The sequence below is a fragment of the Rhinopithecus bieti genome, unplaced genomic scaffold, assembly GCF_001698545.2.
Source record: "Rhinopithecus bieti isolate Rb0 unplaced genomic scaffold, ASM169854v2 scaffold_26425, whole genome shotgun sequence".
In the NCBI taxonomy this organism is placed as follows: domain Eukaryota; kingdom Metazoa; phylum Chordata; class Mammalia; order Primates; family Cercopithecidae; genus Rhinopithecus; species Rhinopithecus bieti.
This window is the reverse complement of record NW_016811900.1, coordinates 388,641-411,738: the sequence shown is the minus strand read 5'-3', so window position 1 is coordinate 411,738 and position 23,098 is coordinate 388,641. Positions and strand designations below refer to the sequence as shown.

Here is a 23,098-nt window from a genome sequence, read left to right as displayed (position 1 = left end):
GGGGGGAAATTTGGCATTATTGGTGAAATTTCATTGCAAAAAACAATTACAGTAATTTTTTTTATTTATACAGCCCAACCATCCACCAGCTTGCATTACACATGAGAAAGGAACAAACGATTTTTCTTTTTTCTAAGACATGTCATTTTTGCCTCTGTTGCAGTAGGCAAACCAATATGCTAGCTAACACACCATAGCTGCCATTTAAGATGATAGGAGTGTTGTCAAGGGGTGGGGGCCAGATGGAGGTGAGATGGAGACTGCAGCAGTGACCAGGTGAGACATAATGGTGACTAGGACTAGTATGGTGGAAAACTGTGGATCAATATCTATTTTAGAACTAGAATTAACAGAACTAGTTGATACATCTGATCCATAGGATGAGGACAGGATAAGAATTAAGAGTGACTTAAATTGTGGGCTTGAGCCACTGGGTGAAGGATACTGTCATTTATTGAAATAGGAAAACTTGGAGAAGAACAAATTCGAATGATTTTTGTTGTTGTTGTTGTGGTTGTTGTTGCTGAGACGGAGTCTCGCTCTGTCGCACAAGCTGGAGTGCAGTGGCGCCATCTCGGCTCACTGCAAGCTCCGCCTCCCGGGTTCACGCCATTTTCCTGCCTCAGCCTCCCAAACAGCTGGGACTACAGGCGCCCGCCACCATGCCCAGTTAATTTTTTGGATTTTTCGTAGAGTCAAGGTTTCACCGTTTTAGCCAGGATGGTCTCCATTTCCTGACCTCATGATCCACCCGCCTCGTCCTCCCAAAGTGCGGGGATTACAGGGGTGAACCACCGTGCCCGGCCACATCTGACATTCTTATTAGACATCCAAGTAGATAAATTAACCAGGAGGCTAGACACAAGAGGCTGGGGCTCAGCACTTAACACATGGTGTCACGACTGTCTGCCTCTTGTCTTTCTCCCGGGCTAGACTGTGAGATCCTTGAAGGTAAAGACAATGTCTTGTTTGATTTTATATCCTAGGTTCTAACACAGTAACTGACAAAAAGTAGATATTCAATACATATTTGTTGAGTTGGTTTATGAATACTTAGTTTTAGTAAAAGGCAGTTTATACTAGGAGTTATGGAGAAAACTGCTGTGGGATCAAAATACACTGTACAAGTGATCAAAATAATTAAATAGCTAAGAAAAATCAGAAGACAAATATTTTAGTGAAAGTAATACATTCAGAACATAAAGGCATAAAGAAATATTTATGACATTACTTTTTTAATATATAAAAGATAACATAAAGCAAACATAACTACTGTGGAGAAAACAAAACAATTTTGGAGATACTGTAAACATCATTTGGTCTAGTGCTTCTCATAGTACGTTCCTTGGAGTCTTATATTTTCTTGGAGACACTCTTAGGGGGTTGGGGGGGAAATTTGGCATTATTGGTGAAATTTCATTGCAAAAAACAATTACAGTAATTTTTTTTATTTGCAGGCTATGAATTATTTAATTTCATTCTATAGGCAAATAAATCGAACCCTCCTTCAACAAAGCCAGTTACAAATAGGACTACAGGTTGGGTCTTCCAACAACCAGTCCAGAGGTTATCTTTCATTCCAGAATTTACCTTAAAAAAAACTTGATATACTTCCATATTTACTATCTATCACCTCTTGAGTCATAAATTCCATTAGTTCATTACAAATGGTTAAGCTGTATCACTTATACTGGGCTTAAACATGGTGTAATGCAAAGACAAAGAGCTTTAAAGACAACAACTGGGTTTAAGCTCCGAGGTTATATGAAAGGTTTATGTGTCGGTTATTTTAATGGAGGTAGCACACGGTGCTCAGCTCAACCAACTTTGTTCCTGGGACATTGCTAGGAGATGCATATACAAATTACTACAACATATCCTAATTTTCCCTTTTGGGTTTCAGTGGAATTAATGAAATACTAAATAGAAGTAAAGGAGACAGTAAGAGGATAAAAAGAAAGTTTCTTTATATTCATATTCAAAAAAAGTATTGCCTTTCCCATGAAATAAAAAATAAAAAACAGAGCCACTATTGAAGGAAGCTTCATATTGTATTTCCATTATCACTATATTATTTATCCAGCAGGTTAAGCTGCAACACACCATGGATAAAATCTCTTCATTTGCTTTCTTCTTTCTCTTCTGAGTGATTTTTTAATCTTACCATCTGAAGCGACAGGCTGCTATTATCAAAGCTATGTATTTCGAGAGTCAGTAGCAGGACTAAATTTCCTTTTTTCATTATTTTTGGTAGAACACACAGACCTTAGGGGTAAGCTATCAACACCAATAAGTCTTCAAATTCTTACCAGTCTCCCTTAAGGGAACAAGAAGGGAATTAATCTGTCATCCTAGACAGTATACTGTTTCTCCCCATATTTAAAAGCCTATTTCATTGGGATAACATTGTATAATAAACAGATGAACTAGAACAAAAGAAAAGAAAGCATCTCTAACCAAAAGCTGCTTCAGAGCATAAAGGTAAAGATTAATTTTAAGAGTTTTCAGAATTTAAGACAAAAAATCAGTAACAATAACAAAAAAACTAATATTTTTGCCTGCTGATTTGTAGTTGCTATTTCTGAATTTAGTTATGTATTTCCGAAAACTAATCTGACATGAATTAGCTTGCTCCCATAAACTTTATTCCTGTGAAGACCATACAAATATGAATAAAGGCATTTAGAAATGCACTGATTTTTAAATGTGTAATCCTCTCAGTTACTACGTTGACCTCCTGAATTTCCCAAAGCATAAACATTCTAGATGATCCGCTTCACTAACTGCTCTTTTGAGAATGTCATTAAATGTGAAGACCTTACTTAGACAATCTCCTTTCTTAAGACTTTGGGAAAGAGCCTCTTAAAACGAATTCTCATCTTGGTCTTTCTTTTTCTGTTTTCTAAAACTTGTCCTACATATTGTCACAGGTAGCCCTGAAGCAAGAAAAGTTCTCAAAGAGCAGCCTGGGTTATGTGGAGGGAATAAACAGTACTATTTGTCATTGTAGCAACACCTTAATAAACTACTTTTACTAACGCGAATCTCAGTATCTTTAGATGTACCTGGCTATATTCTTCTATTACTTTCTTGAATCCTATCCCAATGTTATAAACATATGGTGTGGCTTGTCAGTCCCGGCTATTGGTGGAAACAATCTGGAATAAGTGTGTACATCAGCAAAAAGTAAGCCACAGCTGTTTTTTGGCAAAAAGTAAGCCATAGCCACAGGATCATATAAAAAGAGACGGTAAAATATTGAGCAGTGAATTGGAAGTAGCCTACAGAAGACTGGTTTGTAGTTCTTTTTACTTAAGTACAGGGTTTTGAACACTAAACACAAATTACAGGCTAGATTCCTGGCATTTGTCAAACTCCATTCTTGGGCTGCAGGCCTACAGGGGATGGTAAGTCAAAAAGCAAGAGGAAGTGAGCATTCTGTGGTGTATTTTTCAGCTCACTAACTTTCTAAGCAAAGAAATACCAAGCAGTTGGCTTATTTAAAAAAAAAAATCAGCTTGCTTATTGTGGTATTTTCATAAATAAAATCACCACTTTACAAACTAGGAGTCAAATAATTATACACATTTCTAGAGAAGATGAAACTATTTCGTCATATGGCTCAGTCATTACTTTTTTCAAATTGGAATTAAAGAAACAGTTACACTACTAAATAATAATATTTGTTTGTAAATCACAAAATATATGTGTTTGAACAAACAGACCACTCTTAAAACTCAAGAGTAGAAGGTTGATTATTTTCTATTAAAAGTTGCTGAGTTTTGGCCGGGCGCGGTGGCTCACCCCTGTAATCCCAGCACTTTGGGAGGCCGAGGCAGGTGGATCACGAGGTCAGAAGATTGAGACCATCCTGGCTAACACGGTGAAACCCCATCTCTACTAAAATACAAAATAAAATAAAATTAGCCAGGCATGATGGTGGGCGCCTATAGTGCCAGCTACTCAGGAGGCTAAGGCAGGAGAATGGTGTGAACCCGGGAGGTGGAGCTTGCAGTGAGCCGAGATCGTGCCACTACACTCCAGCCTGGGCAACAGAGCAAGACTCCATCTCAAAGAAAAAAGTTACTGAGTTTTGTGTGAAGGATAATACGGTATTGCATTTCTTACCTTTTTTGAAGTAATGTTGATACAGCTCTGCTCAAGTAAGTGAATGCTGCCATTTTAACCAATTCATACCAACTTAAATACACAGGAAGGAGAAGATCAGCAGCAGCAATGTTCCCCAACAGTTTTTCCTACCCCAGAGTACTGATGACAGGTTTTTGTTTTGTTTTGTGACAGAGTCTTGCTCTATCACCCAGGCTGGAGTGCAGTGGCATGATCTTGGCTCACTGCAACCTCTGCCTCCCAGGTTCAAGTGATTCTCCTGCCTCAGCCTCCCAAGTAACTGGGACTACAGGCACATGCCACCATGCCTGGCTAATTTTTTTTTTTTTTTTTTAGTAGAGATGGGGTTTCATCATGTTGGCCAGGCTGGTCTCAAACTCCTGACCTCGTGATCCGCCCACCTCGACCTCCCAAAGTGTTGGGATTACAGGCATGAGCCACGTCACCCAGCCCTGATGACAGGTTTTTAATGCTTCAGCTTGATCCCCTATTATACTGTTAATTCCTCTGCTTCATAGCCTGGTATTTACTTATTTTGGCACTTCCTACTGTGGTTTTAATGTGTTTCCCCAAATCTAAGTTTTGGAAACCTAATCCACAAATTCACGTGTTGATGACATTTGGAGATGGGGCCTTTGGGAGGTAATTAGAACTAGATAAGCTCAGCAGGGTGGGCCCCTCATGATGGAACTGGTGGCTTTATAAGAAGAGAAAAAGAGAACCTGAGCTGATATGCTCTTGCCCTCTAGCCATCTGATGTTCTCCACCATGTTAGGACATAAGAAGGCCCTCACCAGATGCAGCCCCTCAGCCTTGCACTTCCCAGCCTCCAGAACTCTAAGAAGTAAATTTATTTTCTTTTTAAGTTACCCAGTCTGAGGTATTCTATTATAGCAATAGAAAATGGAGTAAGATACCTCTCTACCCCACCTGCCGCAGTGTCCATCAAACTGTCAGGAAATAAATATTTTTATTGCCCAAGTGTCTATTCTCTTCTGCACTGTGTCTCACTGACAGAAGAGGAAATTCCTGAAAGGACAATCTTACTATTAACTCAAAAGAAAAGAATGGATTTTGTGGACAGTATTCTGCTTCTATTTATCCACAACATTCTTTTTTTATTCATAGATTTTATTTTTTAAAGCAGTTTTAGGTTGACAACAAAATTAAGTGGAAGGTACTGAGATTTCTCATATAATCGCATATTTTATTGCTTGTAAAATTAGCCTAACATTTGGAAGGATAAACGAAAAACACATTATATTCATCTAAAATACTTTTTGCTAGAAAGGTGGTTAAAATATCACTCAAGTTAATCCTTTTCCATTTCATATCTAATTTGACATCATGGTATATTAGGAAGATCAAAATAATGAGATGAGCCACTCTATGCACTATCTGATTATTTATGCCTTAAAAAGATTTTTGCTATAAGGTAGAAAAGTAATAAGGAATTGAAAATCAATTTTAGTTCCTTTATTATTTTACCTTCATAATATCCTCAGAGTGGCACTCCTTGTATTAAGTAGTAGAAAGAACATTCATCAGAAATTTTGTCAAACTTCTTCAAAATAGAAATTCACTGAAGTCCACTGCCAGACTTATCAAAGACACAATTGCTGAACGACTTGAATCACATCCCAAGAGTCAATAATCAAATTAAATGTGCATATATCAGTATTCTATATGACAGATAAGCAATATTCATTTTATTACGAATAATATGAGAGCCAAGAAAAGAACCTAATATTGTTCTTCCAAAAAGGTTTTATTAACACCTCTCAGTTGTTTACTTTCTACTTGGCAAACACGAAACATTTTTAATACCAAATTTTACTTACAGCAAATTGATAGTAATTTGTTCTCTTAAGCTTCAAGAAAATGAACTCTGCATCTGAATGTTAAATGTTATCTGCATTAGTGATTTAGGTATTATTAGAACAAGGAACTGCAACAAGAGAAACTAACAAAAGCATGAATTTGCATCTATTTTAAACAAACAAATGAAAAAAGGAAAACTATGTTTAATTTTAAACTTTGGTTCTAACTTCATTCCCACAGAATTCTCCAAAAGATGTATTTAAAAAGGAACACAGAAAAGTTCAAGAAATTTCCTTGGCCTCTGTAATAATTCTGTCATCACAAGTCAATATCTAAGCCTCGGCAGGGCACATAGTGTTTGCTCCACACAAAGTACTCCTTATCTTCCTACCTCTACTCTCAAATCCTAAACTCTATTAGGAGAATAAGAGCAAAACAGCTGCAGTGCAAGGCAGACACTGAAGAGAGACACCAGAAGGTCTGGGCAAAGAGACCAAGAGGTCCAGGAGAAGGAAAGAATTTCCAATTGAAAAATCAGAAAAGAATTCACTGGTGAGGGGGAGTATTTCATATATTTTGATGGGTTATATGTAGACATTGGAGATAGGGGAAGAGGAAAAACTGGCGGATACTTAAGCAGAGAAGTTTAATAGCACCATATGCGTCTCTAAACCAATTCTTGCATCTTTACCAGGGATTGACCAACATGAAAGGTAAAATGTGACAATACTGACATTTGCTTTTGTCCTGGAGAAGAATATATTCCCACACAGAGACTCAGATTCACTGACAATTTTCATGTCTACAGTTAGTCAAAATTAATAGAAGCCTGAATTTATATTAGGTATTATACTAAGAAAAATTTCATTGAATGGTACATTTAAAATACAGTTTTCAACACTTCCAGTACAACTAAACCCACAAAGAGATTTTAGTAAGAATATGAAAGCCATAGCCTACATACACACACATTACCTGGAAGTGTATGACTGTCATTGTCAAAAGAGACAAATGAGATAGAGGACAAATTCAGCTCCAAGGTCAGATTATCTGTTAACTTGACTTAGAATAAAACTGTTCTCTAAGGGAAATGCTTCAATGACTTGGATAGATTATTTTATGATAAATTTTAATCAAACAGCCATAGCTTTTTTGTCAAGTTATGTAATAGTGAGACATAAGAAATCAATTTAGGATAGAATATTTTGAGGAGGCTTTTTTCTTGCAGGAGGTTGGGCAGGAGATGATACAAGGTCAGGTTTTAAATGAACTCATGCCTCACTAAAAGATTAACATCCTGGACAGATTTATCCTTGAAGGTAAAGACTTCTGAAGCATAAGAAAAGGTAAGTTGCAAAATGAGAGTGGAAAACAGAATGTCAATCAAGTGGCCAGCCAAGATAAGAAATCACAGTGCTAGGACATGATGATTACAAATCTTCATTTGCTTGTGTATTCAGCTAATAATAGTCACCTGATACTAGTAGCACAAAGCCATGAATATACTCATTATAAGGGAGGGTCCCTTAAGGTCCTATTAAAAGTATCTCTGTGAGAAACAAAGGACTCAGTCTAACTGAAGAATGACTTCTACATTCCAGATAGAATGTCCACACTATCTAGGTTTTAAGGTTGTCACATGAAGCCAGGAAATTTAAAACATGCTTAACATTTCAAAGAATTCCATGTATCCTTTAGAGCAGCATTCTTAAGAGAACTCATCAACTAGGGACTGCTTATCTGTTTGAATACAGAAAGATGTCCCATCCCCTAAGACTCTGATTCAGAAGGTCCTGAGTGGGATCTAAGAATGTGCATTCAACAAATAATTCTAAGTCATTCTAAGACATAGCTCTGATTAAGAATCAGAGCACAAACAACCAAACAAAAAGACAAAACAGTATTTTGATGAAAGAATAAGCAGATTTGGCATTTAGTCTCAGTTCTGGCACACACTAAACGTGTCTTCTTAGGGAAGTTCATATGATCTCTAAAGATAATTTTCTCTGCTATAAAATAAAAGTAATAATAGTATCTACTCTTTCTTGGTCATGGTATATAATAGTTATCTATTAGTATATCTCGATAAAAGAGATATATTAGGTATCTACTGGTGTGGAACAAGTTACTGCAAAACCCAGTGTGTTTAAGTAACAAACACTTATTATCTTACAGTTTTCTTTGGTCAGGAATTCCAATGAATCTTGGCTAGGTGCCTTTGGCTCAGTCTTTCACAAGGAGGCAATTAAGGTATTAACCATGGCTGTGGTCTCATCTGGGGAGGCATCCACTTCTAAGTTCACTCACAAGGCTTAGGTCAAGCCTCAGGTTTATACTGGCTGTTGGCTAGAAACATCAGTTCCTTGATATGAGGGCCCCTCCTCAGAGCAACTCATAACATGGCAGCTGATTTCTCTCAGAGTGAGCCGGTAAGAGAGGAAGAGAAAGTGAGCAAGAAGTAACAATCATTTTGTCACCTAGTCTCAGAAGTGATATCCCATCACTTTTGCCATATTCTATCCATTACAAGCAAGTGACGAGGTCCAGCCCACACTCAAGGGGAGAGCATTACACAAGGGCATAAACACCAGGCGGTGGGCACACTAGGAGCCATCTTAGATGCTGCCCACCTCAAGAAATAACATATGTAATGTTCTGAGGAATAAGACTTATGTGGGGAAGCATTCTGCAAATGAAAATTTTACTCAAAGGCAGAATGTCAATTATGAAAACACGCTTTATGGATAACATTCAGGGAATCTGCTAAGAAGTGTCACCACCTCCTCACTTGCCTCAGATGTGTCACACTATCCAAGTATTTCACCATCTTTTTCAGTCTGACACATCTGTGAACTTGTTAGTCAAAAAGGGAAGAAAAAAGGGTGAGCAAATGAGGGACCTCATGACCCACCAAGTAACACTCTTGACAATTCACACTTTATATTTAGCATGGGAAGCAGTAATATAATGGCTACAAGGAGTATGGGAAAAACAAAAAATTCAGGAACTTGATAAAATTGTTTCCTGGAGTTTCTCCCTAGAAAGTTGTTTATCAGCTTGACTTGGTGATATGCTCTAATGAAAATTTACATGGTCAGTGTGGCAGCTTGAAAACACAGCCCTGACATTCTTGACATTCTTATGTACAAATGGGATCTATGTCTCCTTCCCTTGACTTTGGGTGAGGGTTTGTGACTGCTATGACCAGGAGAAAGTTACTGCGTGACTTCCGAAGCTAAATTAAGAGAAACCACACAGTTTCCATCTGGTCCTCTTGGGCCACCCACTGTTGGAACTCAACCACCATGACATAAGGAAGTCCAAACCAGCCCACATGGCAAGAACCCTTGGAGAGTCCTAAGACTCTGAAGAAAGAAACAGGAATATTTGGCTAGTCTCAACTGCTCCAGCCCTGATTAGTCGAGATCCAGCTACCATGTGTCTGCAACCCAAGTCCAGAACTGCCCAGCCAAGCCCTTACTGAATTCCTGACCCTGAAACCATAAAATAAAATTAAAAAATGATTATTGTTGATTTAAACTAGGGAATTTTGAGGTGGTTACACAAGAAAAAATAACCAGAACAACCAGGAAGTAGTCATATATGTTGACAATAAAGTCATGTATATTAAAAAGATAGTAATATTAAGCAGCAATACATTAAGTTAAATTTTTTTCAACACATTTAAGACAGACCTCAGAGGTAAGCCATAGCCTCCAGAAAAGTCTTTGGTAAAAATTACTACAATGGGGAAATATTTATAGGTAGTAGAAACATATAAAAGCATTCTTATGTTAATAGGAAAGTAAACTATCACAAATCATAGAAATTGGAAAGACAACATTTCTATTTCCATAATAATGTCTCAGATAAAAAATAGATTAAAAATCTAGTCAGCAACTGTTTCCTCCTATCACATCAGTTGCAAATCATTTATTATTTCACCAGCATTATGAATATTATCCATTCCCTTAACATCTGCCTTCCATATGCACATCACTGCGCCAGCCATACCCCACTCCCTTTCATGTAGGGATCATGCAGATCATAAAATCTTCAAATTTCTTCTTTCTCCTCTAAAACATTTATTCAAATCTCCCCCTCTGTCCTTCCCCTCCTTCTTTCCTTTCTTTCGGAAAAATGTTTCATCCACATTTCAAGGCACTGTCTCCTCCACCCATCCTCTCTTAACTGCTCCAATACCTTGATCCATCATGCCTTCTTGGATCTTTGGTGTCCTTTACCTTACAAATATACTAGTTTTCATTATTTTAAAAATACTTAGATTATAAAATATATGGAATATTGATTGAAAAATATCCTCAAGGTGACATCAATTCTCTTCATTAACCCAATTCTCAAAGTTGTCTACAGGTTCAGTGTTTTCCAATTCTTCACTACCCACTCACCCTTTAAATCCATTGTAACCTGGCTTCACCATATTCAGCACTCAAAAGTTACCAACCAGTGGCCTGTCTCAGCTTTCTGAGTGTTTGATGCAGCTGGCATATAGTCCCTTCTTGAAATTCTTCTACTTTTGACTTTCAAAAAAAGCACTCTCTGGGTCTCTTCATCCTCTGGACATTCTTCCTCCATTCTCCCCTCTGAACTATCATCTACTCTCCAAAACAGAAACATTTCCATTTTCTTCTATCTATACTAACTCTCATGGTGAACTGACTCAGAAAGTCCAAATTCTTAGCCCCAGCATAATTCCTACTTGGAATACGTATTTAGTTGGACTTCAAACTCTGTGGTCACTCAATCTAATGCCTGAATTGTAACATATACAGAAATTTAATGTTCCACACAAAGCAAGCATTTTCCAAATAAGAAAATGTTTCATATAAAGGATGTCAAAGTAACAAAAGCATCAGAAATCACCTCAATAAGTGGGAGAATGATCCTTAATTTAACAAATTCAGGCATGAGAACTATCATTTAACACTATTATCATTAAACCCACCCAAGTTGCTACTCCCTCTGCCTCAAATGCTCTGATCCCTGTTATTTGTGAGTTTGGTGCCCTTATAACCTTCAGTGAACAAGTATCACCTCTGAGAGAAAATTCCCCAGAATATGATGTATAAAGTGGTATCTCTCAGAAGAGCACTTAAGAAACACATTATATATTTATTTTCTCAATGTCTATCTTTCTTTACAGGAATATCAGTTCTATGAGAGCAGGAATGTTATTTTGTGTACTGCTGTCTCCTCAGAGCATGAAAAGATTATTTAGGCCAGAGTAAGCACATAATAAATATCTGTTGAATAAATGAATAACTTAGAAAATGAATGATTTAATGAAAGTGTTCTCATTTCCCATTTTATAGAAAGTTTGTGGTACTCTAATGCAAAAACGCTGAAGTGAAAAGAAGTTCTTTTACTACATGAGTTAATTCAATATCTGGGTCACAAACAGCTTGTCTTTTAATAGAATTTTCTTAGTTAGAAGTAATGTGATTAGCTATTCTATAGATGGATATTCCACTGTCTTAGCTTTCATGTAAGACAAATGACCTTACTGGAGTTTGCTACCAACATTTCTATTTGCTTAGAAGCATGGAACTTTCTTTATTAGAACATCCATCTAATGTCTCCATACATGAACCACTCTGTTTATTTTTCCAACATCTTTATTTTCACTAGATCTCTTCTGAACACTTTTCTTCCACATAGACTTTTTTTTCTCATAGAGTATTGACCAGGGAAGACCTTAAGATGTTATTAGTCCAGGGTTTTTCAACCTTCCTTTCACAGTGGGATCTATTTCACTGCAATATCTTAATAGAAGCAGAGCCAAGAGTGGACAAACTAGAACTATGCCTCCCTCTGAGGCTATACCCACCTTCACTCCAGCATCACTGAAACATCAAAGAGAACCACAGGTCTCCTCTGAAAAACCATGGAAAGTCTAACCTTTCTTAATAAACCCACATGAGTTTTCTGTATTGACTCTTACACTTTTGGGGCAGGAAATCTTTCTTTTCCTCTGGGATAAAAGCATTTACTGGGCACATACAATGTGCCACAAACTATATGAGCAGTGTGCAGAACACGTTGGGAACAAGCAAGGAAGGGCTCTGGCTTTATAACCCACCACCTCTACCCACTGAACAGACCTGAGCTGATGGATTATCTTGTTCCAGGGAGTGATTTTCTTTTCCGTTCTTATGCTTTATTTCTCTTCTGGTCACCCCTCCCTTGATTTGTGTCACTGCACTGATTCTCCCCTGGTCTAACCCTCCAATCCCCCAAAACATGAACATCCCCTACAGCGTAGGCAGTAGTCCACAGCATTTCCTTCTGTCTTCTCATGATTCAAGAACTAATATGATGTGGGAGCCAACTTTGTCTCTTTTGGGTGAATGGCTCCTTGATTCCCATGCATCTTCCTGATTTTGCTGTGTACGAGTTATATACTGGACATGTCCATCTGAGGTCACCCGCTATCACATAAAGTCCAGTACCCTGAGCTCTCTTCTTCCTCTCCCTCCAGTGGTACTCCTTTTCAATGTTCCCACTATTTTCAATGACCTCGCTAATCACTTAGTTCCCCAGATTTGAAACTTTTAAGTTATCTTTGACCCTTTCCCCTTTCTCATCATTTATATCCAAGATGTGTAACAATAGTTTTGCAACATCTTTCTGACCTGATTTCCTGGAAGCTATTCAAATGTAGCTCAGCTGACCGTATTTTTGAAGCAAGTAGGGACTATGTTTGTTGGTTCACCACCATAGTCACAGTGACTGTCACATAAGATGCCTAATAATCTTGCTGAATAATCGAATAATTACATGGTGCAAAAATATGCAATGCTTACTGTAGCATAAAAACTGCAAGCAAATTATCTAGTAATAGAGAAATGTTTGAGTTTCTCTATTATTTGGGTACATTTGTAAGGTATTATAGTATAATTAAAATAACATTTTCAAGTATATATTAATGACTTGGAAATGGCTCTCTATTTCGTGTTAAAGAGAAGCTAAAAACAAAACCATAAATTTATTATGAACTCAATTGTGAAAATCTAGAAAAGGGAATACAAAAATGTTTAATGTTGGTTATATCTCAGTGGTGATTTTTTCTCATACTTTTCTTTTACTTAGATACAGTTGATTCTCTGAAAAGATTTTTCACCATGTAAATGACTATGCCTATAGATGAGGCTTGAAGGAAACAAGTACAAATTAAGAGGTACTTGTTCCAGGGTGGGAGGTAGAGTATTATAATCTATTGTACTTATTTGTTTTTCTGAAACTAATTTAAAAATTGTAGCTTAATATTTTCAATATTCTTCACCTCAACAGGTGTTAATTCTCTACTTCTGCCAGTATTTATATAGTTGAATTTATCATTTTATCACATTTTTCTTTTTTAGAGACGGGTTCTCACTCTGTCGCCCAGGCTGGAGTGCAGTGGCATAATCATAGCTCACTGCAGCCTTGAACTCCTGGGCTAAGTGATCCTCCCACCTCAACTTCCCAAGTAGCTGGGATCACAGGCACATACTACCACACTGTACTATATTATTTTTGTTAATATGCTCTTACATTACTCTCCTGTTATACTGTTTTACTACATTATGGATAAAATGAGATTTAAAAATACTAAACTATCAAAGTGCAGTCTTGAACATTCAACTCACCTTCCACCCACTCCTATACTACTGCCTGATGTCTCCTTTTCCCCTTCATTTTCATTTCAAATCTTATACTTTCTTTAATGCCTAACAAAATTTTCTTAGTAATTTTCTTTAAACACCCATAACTTACACATAATACAGTAACATCAAGCATTTTTAAAAAATAAAAAATGGTTCGAGCTACAAGACAATATTGAAATCACTTAGTTTAACTTCCTCCTTTACAATGCAGAAACTACTATCCAATTTGAAAAGGTGGCTTGCTGGGGCAGTGGGTGGGAGGGGGCAGAAAACAAAAACCTCGGATTAGAGCACAACATTTAACCCTTAGAGTTCAGTATTTTAACTAATAGAGAATCCACTGTTATTGCTGGGTCTCACATCTGCTGATCAATTGCTCAGCAATTATTCATGACTCCATTCCTAAAGTATGCCTTGCCCACCTGCCTTGATTTTTATGGTCATTACTCCAGGCTGACATCATGACACATAATTCTTTTATGTCTTCATTGTACCTAGTGCTGCAGAGTAACTGCTGAAGTAGTATGGCAGAAATGACCTAAAGCAAATCCAGTAATGGTAATGATGATACAAATCTGTGATAGCAATATTCCATCCTAACCATGTGGCTGTTACAATACATCCACCTGAATGGTAATAACCATCAAGGAGGTGGTATCAGCTTTCCCTTACATTCTATAAGTCTTTCCTAACCAATCATGAAGCTGTAGGATTATGGTTCCAGTTCTAAAGATCCTGGAATCAGAGCCATGTGGAGGAAACAAGGACAGGAACTGAATCTGTAAACTATCTCCACAGTCAGTTTAATGCAAAGTGCAGTGGCTTAAGGAATAATCCGACTCAAAAGCCAGACTGAGTACTATAGTAGCATTCAAAGTTGCAAGTGGATCATTACACACACACACGCACTCACTCAAATTCTGAATGGCATATATTGATGAAGAGGAATATTTTAACAATCGCACCAATCAAATAATGTACAATAGTTTCAAAACCAGTGGATGAAATTTCATTGTAAGCCAGGAGACTCAGGAGACGAGGAAAGGTGTGATTTGTCAGGGTTACCAACATTCAAAGACAGAGAGAAAAAGAACAGATCTGAGAAACAGAATCATGCCAGCTCCTTTGTCGTGACTGTTACACAATGGGCCATGAGCCACAGAGACCCAGAAGCATCTGCCAAAGGTTTCAGACAGCTGTGCAAGCATTCCCTGCCATTTGTTCAGCTGTTTTGAAGTGAGAGAGACACACATTCCCAGGATTGCACCAAGTACCCTTCTTTTTCAATTCAGAATAATATGTTTAGAATACAAAATTTTTATTAGTTGTGATTTTGTCACTCTGAATATATATTCACCTGGATGAATGCATTTGCTGCGTATTCTACAACTAATGGAGGTGAATAGAATACACCGTGCCATATTAAAAACCGGATAATGCTAAAGAAGTGAAAATAAATACTCTTTCCACCTAAGAGCAGAGTTACTGCTTGGAGAATTAGGTGCCTATTTACCTGCCAATTCAAAATGTCTTGAATATAATTTATCAAAATTCCATCATCTTCCTTCCTTTCTTGCATATCACAATGTCAAGGAAAATGATTTAATGGTGAAATTTCAGATTGTAGCATATCCCAGCTCACCTTATATATATGAACATGGTTATTATGTTCCAGAAATGAATTCATTGAACTTGTTAAAATTGTGAACTGCTCCCTTCAACCAAAGGAAGAAAAAAAGAGAATAGGGAAAAAAGAACCTTAGAAAGAAAAACATAAAGACTTTTACTAACCGATCTTTATTTCTTTTCACATATTTTATAAAGACTCAGTGTGTGGGAGCTAATTATATTAGCTGTCTTGGGTAACACGCTATTAATTTTGTGCTTCAAAGTTATTAACCACCTTTCTATGTACAGTTCACAGGCAAATGAATGAACTTAATCCTCGTATTAAAACACAAAACAAACCAAATAATCCCATGTTTCATGACTTTTCAAAGTTGATTATCTCCTTGGCAATGCTTTACCAGAGGCCAGATATCCAATTGCCACTTTAGAAAAGAGTCTCTGGCAGTTTATATTAGAGGCCTGTTAAAGTGGATTTAATCACTATTTAATAGTCATTCCCCCCAAGATTAGACATAAAAGGTCACAGAGGAAAAGCATTTATTTTTTCTCAGTGATTTAACCATACTGGGTTTATAAAATTTCCTCCTCCAAGGATCACACCAGTCTTGAGAGAGTCTACTTGTGTGATAATATAGCTAATACTTGCAAATTTAAACAATTCAGTAGAGAAAATAAAATATTTAAAATGATAACATATAATGTCAAAAGAATTCTTTAGATTTCTCTTTATCTGGCTTCGTCTAATTCTTCAGGGCAAAACGGAGCATCATTTAATTCTACAGCAGTAATTTTACACAGACGATGATCTTCATTTCCTAATTATCAAAGGACATTTTATTGTAAGAGGCATTAGATGTGTAAAATAACTACAGTAAATGAAAGCATTATTGCCATAAATCATGATGCTTATCTGCATTTGTGGGTCTCTGTGCTCCAACAAGAGCAACGGTAGTTTAGTGTATCAATAATCCCATGGGAAATTTAAAATGATTTATATCTCTGACTTATTAAAAGCCTAGGCATAGCTCAAAGGTCTCCGAATACCCATAAAATTAGGAAACTAATGCCATAATATTAAGAAATAATAGCAAAAATTTCACACAGGAAGTAATCCAATAAGACATTACCCAATGGAAATTATTTCTGTTAAACAAAGATTTTAAATGAAAGCTTTGACTAAGCTATGTCAATAAATTATGCTTTTATGAAACTCACTTTTTTGTTCTGTTGCTGTATATCTCACTTATATAACAATTTCTTTTCCTTTATAATTCAACCTAAAGTAATATATAAGTGGAGCTATGTCTTTCAGTACAATTCCCTTTTAAAGTTTTCTGCTTTCAAATACAGTATAGTAATAATTCTACCAGAAATCAGTAATTTGACAAGCTACATAATTATTGTTCAACAGCTATCAGAGAGTGAAAAGTGGAGTCTAAAGTTTAGAAAATTATCAGCATAAAATTTAGTGATACTACTATTATTATTATACATGGGCTTTATGTAAATAAAATGCTAAATATTTGGAGATATGTTTTGCATAAAATGTATATAAACTACAGCCCATTAAAGTTCCTTCTAGGCCATTTTGTCAATACAAAATATATGGAAAAGTTTATATTTTTAAGAAAATTATTGGGCTGGTTAAGTAAATAATGTCTCATCCATACAACACTCCCCAGTCATTAAGAATGATGATAGGTTTCTGAATTTATTTTTTGATTGAAAGGTGCTAATTACAAATTGTTTAGTGAAAATAGCTGGTTCCAAAAGCATAAACAAAATATAATTCAATCGTTTCAAATATGTGTAGAAAAACTCTATAGAAGGTATATGTCCAAATACTAGACATGGTTATCTCTGGATAGCAGGACAAAGGGTGATTTTTCAGCTTTTATTCATTTTGACACTGTAGGAATTTTCCATTATAAAGATACACTATTTTTATAATCATGTTAACATTTGTTGGGAATTTATAGATATCGAATGAAATAAAATTGAAAGGAAGTGGATACAGACGGTTTCTGAAAGAACAAAACCAACAGGACAACACTGTGAGGACGGTTTCTATGTTAGGGACTTTGTTGATTGTCCATTTGTTGTTAGCGCACAGCGACCCACAGGGATACAGGCTGCTGCATAGAGGAATCAGATGTGCTTTAATTTCCTAGTTTCCAGTCTTCTTTTCTTACCATTTTATTGCTGACATTAAGGTGAACGCAATAGTGATGGAACCTCAGTTTGTATCACTACGTTCTACTGCAGATTTTATTCTTAATATGATAGCTATATTTTAATGTTGCACTTAATTTGTCTAACTCTGATTTCACGTTTTAAATTACAGGTTTATATGAATATTAGCTAATGTGGAAACTCTACTGAATAAAAGTGTTTGGTATAAAATGATGTAATAAAAATAACAATGATTTATATATATGTAAAGTATTTACTATGTGCCAAGCAGAGTCCTAAAAGAACTTATATATTAGTCAATTATTCTTCAAAGCCACCTATGAAGAAGGTGCTATTATTATCCCTCATTTCACCCATGAGAAAACTAAAGCTCAGAGAACTAATAAGCCCCTTGCTGAAAGTCCCATGGCTAAAAAATGACAAGAGAAGGGTGATAAGTCCAGATAGTCTGGCTCCAGAACACTTACTTTCTGCAGATTTTCAAAAGTTTAAATAAGCTTTTAATTTTAGAATAGTTTTAAATTTACAGAAAAGTTACAAAACATAATACAGAGAGCTCATGTATACCCCTCGCCCAGTTTCCCTCTCTAGTGAAAATCTTACATAATATGGTACATTTGTCACAGCTAAGAAACTAACATTGGTACACTGATATTAACTGAACAACATACTTAATAATGTTTTTCCTTTCAAGTATTTCATCCAGGAGACCACATTACATTGAGTTGTCATGTCTCCCCTAGCCTCCTGTGATTTATGACAGTTTCTCAAACTTTCCTTGTTTTTGATGACTTTGACAGTTTTGAAGACTACTAGTCATGTATTTTGTAGAATGTCTGTCAGTTTTGGCTCGTGTGATGTATTTTTTACGATTTAACTGGGGCTATGGTTTGGGGAGGAAGACCACAGAGGTGAGGTGCCATTATCAACACATCATATCAAGGGTACACCCCACTAACATGACTTATCTTTGATGATGACAGCCTTGGAAAACCTGACTGAAGTACTGTTTAACTGGTGTCTCTATTGTAAAGTTACCGTCTTCCCACTGTCCGTGCTCTGCTTTATGGAAGAAAGTAATCAAAGCTCACAGTCAAGGTGAGTTAAGCTCCACCTACATGAAGGGGAGGGAGTATCTATATTAATTATTTGGAATTCTTCTATCAGAGCCTTCATTTTTAACCCATTACTTTCTCTATATTGCCTCTCCCGCCCTGTTCCTTCTTACCACTTTGACTTGTTATTCATGTACAGTAGTATAAAAACATAATTCTTAACTGATTTCCTGCTTTTTCAAAGGTCCAAAATATGTTAGAACCAAATGTGACAATAAATTTGTTTTAAATTATTTTCCACAGACTGCTGTAAAATTTGTCATTAAGTGACTAATTAGAAACCATTTTTTCTCAGAAATACTCTGTAAAGGACTTACCAGAAATATTCGTTCAAGTTGATCCTGAATGTCTTTCATTCCTGGAAAAGCAGCAACTCCTTGGATCATTTCAACAAAGATGCAACCTACTCCCCTAAAGAGAGAAGAAAGAATCATTACAAAACTTCAATACATTCAGCTTAGGAAAACTAAATCTGGAATTAGAATATCCACTCCTACAGAAGAGAAGCAGTGGGTAAACAGTTTTCTTTCTCCTTCTAACTTTTTAGATTCAGAGGTACACGTGCAGGTTTGTTACATGGGTATATTGTGTGATTCTGAGGTCTGAGGTATGAATGATCCCATCATCCAGGTACTGAGCATACATAATACCCAACAGTTTGTCAACCCTTGTCTCCCTTCCTTCCTCCTCCTTCTAGTAGTCTCTAGTTTCTATTGTTGTCATTTTTATGCTATGAGTACCTGATGTTTAGCTCCCACTTATGAATGATAACATGCAGTATTTGGTTTCCTGTTCCTGTGTTAATTCACTTAGCATAATGCCCTCCAGCTGCATCCATGTTGCTGCAAACAACACTATTTCATTCTTTTTCATGGCTGCATGGTATTCCATGGTATGTATGTATCACATTTTCTTTCTCCAGTCCATTGTTGATGGGCACCTAAGTTGAGTCCATGTCACTGCTATTGTGAATAGTGCTGTGGTGAATACGTGAGTGCATGTATCTTTTTTTTTTTTAGAATGATTTGTTTTCTTTCAGATATATACCTAGTTATGAGATTGCTGGGTTGTATGATAGTTCTGTTTTAAGTTCTTTGAGAAATCTCCAAATTGCTTTCCATGGTGGCTGAACTAATTTATTATACATTCTCATCAACAGTGTATGAGCATTCCCTTTTCTCTGTAGCCTTGCCAGCATCTGTTGTTTTTTGACTTTTTAATAATAACCATTCTGACTGGTGTGAGATAGTATCTTACTGTGGTTTTGATTTGCATTTCTCTGATGATTAGTGATGTGGAGCATTTTTTAGTATGTTTGTTGGCTGCTTGTATGTCTTCTTTTGAGAATGCCTGTTCATGTCTTTTGCCCATTTTTAATGGAGTTACTTGATAAACAGTATTTTTAATGAGCACCATGAGCTATCTAGGTGACGTACACCTAGATCCCATAACCCACTCACTTCTCCTGTCCCCATCTACTGCCCTGAAAGAACTCTAAATAGATGCAACTATACTGGGCTCAGAAAAGAGTGGAAACCAATAAAATAGTGCATTCTAGTGCTATTACTTACAGAATACAGTTAAGTCCTTAGCTTGATATATGAGTCCTCACAGTCATGTTCAAACATCCTTTTCCAACTATATTTCACAAACTCATAAAGTATTGTAGTCTCTAGACATTCAGTGGTTCTCAATCCTCTTTGCATTAGAATCATCTGGAGAAGGTTAAGAAACTGCATATCTCTGACCACAAACCCCAGAGATCCTGTTTCAATTTATCTAGGTTGGAGCCCAGGCATCCACATGGGCTGCTCAGATGATTCAGGGCAGCTACAGTGAGAATCGCTGAGCCAGACTGATGTACCTGAGTGCCAAGCATAAACCTATACCATTTTACTCAAATTGCTTCACTACCTAGAGTACCCTCCTTCTTTGCCTATTTGCTCTTGATAGCGAATTCCAACTCAACCACTATAATCCTGTTTAAATGCATCTCCTCTGTGACGCCTTTCATGGATCTTTCAGCAGACAGAATTGCTCCCCTTATGAGCTTATGGATTAAGCCCTTACTCAATATATCAGCCATCTACTATGCTCGACATTCTTTCACAGCTTGACCTGCCAATCTCACAGTTCCCACCTAGCAAGTTAGTCCAGTAAATCAAAAGGCCTTGCCTCCCAGACCACTGCATCTTGCACCTAGCCCAACAGGAATAACCAATCCATAGTATGGACAGGGAGCCACTTAGATACTTCTGCCCCTCTGGAGAATAGGGCAGTATGGTAAGAAACTAGCATATGTAGATGGCTAAGTCACATTAGTGTCAGGGAAGTAGCATGAATGGCTACACATTCCTGCAGATGAAGTCCCCTGAACTGACTTAGTTCTTGACTTCTGCAGGCTTAGATGTTCAGATGATCCAGTTTTGTTTTGTTTTCTTTTGTTTTTTAGAACTCTCTACCTCCTGGAAATTCTCCAGATTTTTACATTGGCTGTATTTGAATGGGTTTATGTTTCCTGCAAGTATTCTAATAAAACCATGAACATATTATATTGGGACACTTCTTCCACTGCTGCACCCCCATACTCAATTTAGGGCAAGCAAACCCTTGAGTCTTTATTTCAGAAACCTAGGGGTTAAGATCAAGTGACCTACTTCTCTAAAGCTACTCTAGTTGTTATCACAGTTGTATATAAACAGTGTTTTGAATTAAAGAAATGATGTATTTGCAGAAATTGCTTCCCTATTGTACCACATGATTCTTATTCAAAGTAAATACCAATAATATACAGTGTTAAGATGACTAAAAACAAACAAATGCCATTTTACATCATAGGATGTAATTTTATTTAAGTAGTAAATAATTTCAAACCAGTGTTCTAGGTAGATGGGTTTTTACACAAGATGTTTTCATTTTAGATTTGAAAGACAACATAGGTATCAAGAGAATTATTTTATTAGGATATTAAAACACAATGATGTGCTTATAAATATTAGGGCTTCAGATGTCTGGTTAAGTCTACTTAAATTTTCAGTATGGTGGCTTTCCAATTTTTTCTGTCAGGAATTCTTTTCTAAGACTATTTTCTTCTTATTTAAGTTTACACAATAAAATACCTTGGATCTTAAATAGCTACCTGCATCTTCCTTTTTTACACTCAGCGTATCCTCTCTGCTCTCTACTTTTTGGCCTTCATTTTTCCCACCATAAGCTGCAGCTCGGAGTGTGAAGAGCCTTAGCAGAAGCCATAGCCACCCCCATTATGTACACAGCTAGGCTGGCTAGGAAAGTAACTATTACATTGCCAGAACTACTTATAGAATTTATCTTAGCACTACTTGTGTTTAGTCTATATCATCTCCATAATATGTTACTTAGAACGATTAAAAGACAAATCTATGCTGCAATTCTATTCAGCTGGAATGGAATGATGTAGCATTTTTATAGGCTCTTATCTGCTTATCTGGCTAAGACTTGGATTTTCATTTCAAGTGGATGTTTCCTATGACATCATCTTTTTCAAAGATGCTTGAGGATGTACTAAAGAAGCTGAGGGAATTACAGTTAAAGGACTCACAAAAAGAGATAAATTGTAAAAGAAAATAAAAAAGTACATGTATAAAACATATCAACATATGAATATAACAGAATTCCTTATTACTGGACTACCTTATTGCCATACAGCAATAAGAGCTCTTCAATTTAATATGAAGGAACTAGTGTCTGCTTTCCCCCCCACCTCTTTCTACCCTCCATTAGCCCCACGCTCCCTCTCTCGATGGATTAAATTGACTGCACTGAATGGTTTACTGAGAAAAAAAAATTCATCCACTTAAGCACTATAATTTATGATACATAATCTTATATCAGGAAATGTCTCCTTTGTTCCTTCTTTCGAGAATTTGAATAATTATGTAATTATCACCCACTCAGTCTAAATTTTTCAAGAATAAGAACTGGTCACAAAAGCTTACAATCAAAGGTGTCACAGGATGCAGTATACTCAAACTCTTATTTTAGGATTAGTTACCCAGTAAGGTAATATATAAACACCCACCGAGGCTCACACATTCTTCAATTTTTTTGAACTAAACATTTCCCGATTTAATTTATGTCTCAGGTATATGAAAGATTTTTTTCATCACAATTCAAAACCAAATTTTAAGCAGAATTGACAATTTGTTGTCTGTACAACCAGAGACAGACAATCTTTTAGGATTGAAACTTACATAATCTGGGAGCTTTTGTTATTAAAAGATTATAAAACTATAACTAAAAATTGGCCATAGAAGTGCATTTACAATGAGCAAATCAGTCAAAAGAAATCATAAAATTTTAAAAGGTAACAAATGCAACAAAGAATCTGACATTCAGGAAAACAATGTAAAATTAACTATCTCACATTTATCCTTATCTGATAAATCTCTCTAATACATTTCTTTCTATAATTTTGGCTGTATAATCTTTGATTAATTCTTCTTATGACAATTCTATAGTAACATTTTCTGTAACGAGAATGTAGAGATAACTTAGACTTTCCTC

General features: G+C 36.3%; 1 protein-coding gene across 4 annotated transcripts in view; it reads right to left on the bottom strand.

Annotated features, from left to right (window-relative positions):
* CDK14 (cyclin dependent kinase 14) overlaps window positions 1-23,098 on the bottom strand; it is a 606,959-nt gene that overhangs the window by 208,863 nt on the left and 374,998 nt on the right. For all 4 annotated transcript variants that reach the window (XM_017895344.1, XM_017895345.1, XM_017895347.1 and 1 more), the window contains one exon: window positions 18,871-18,964. In XM_017895344.1, the coding sequence (XP_017750833.1) occupies window positions 18,871-18,964 (94 nt within the window). The remainder of the gene's footprint in view (window positions 1-18,870; window positions 18,965-23,098) is intronic.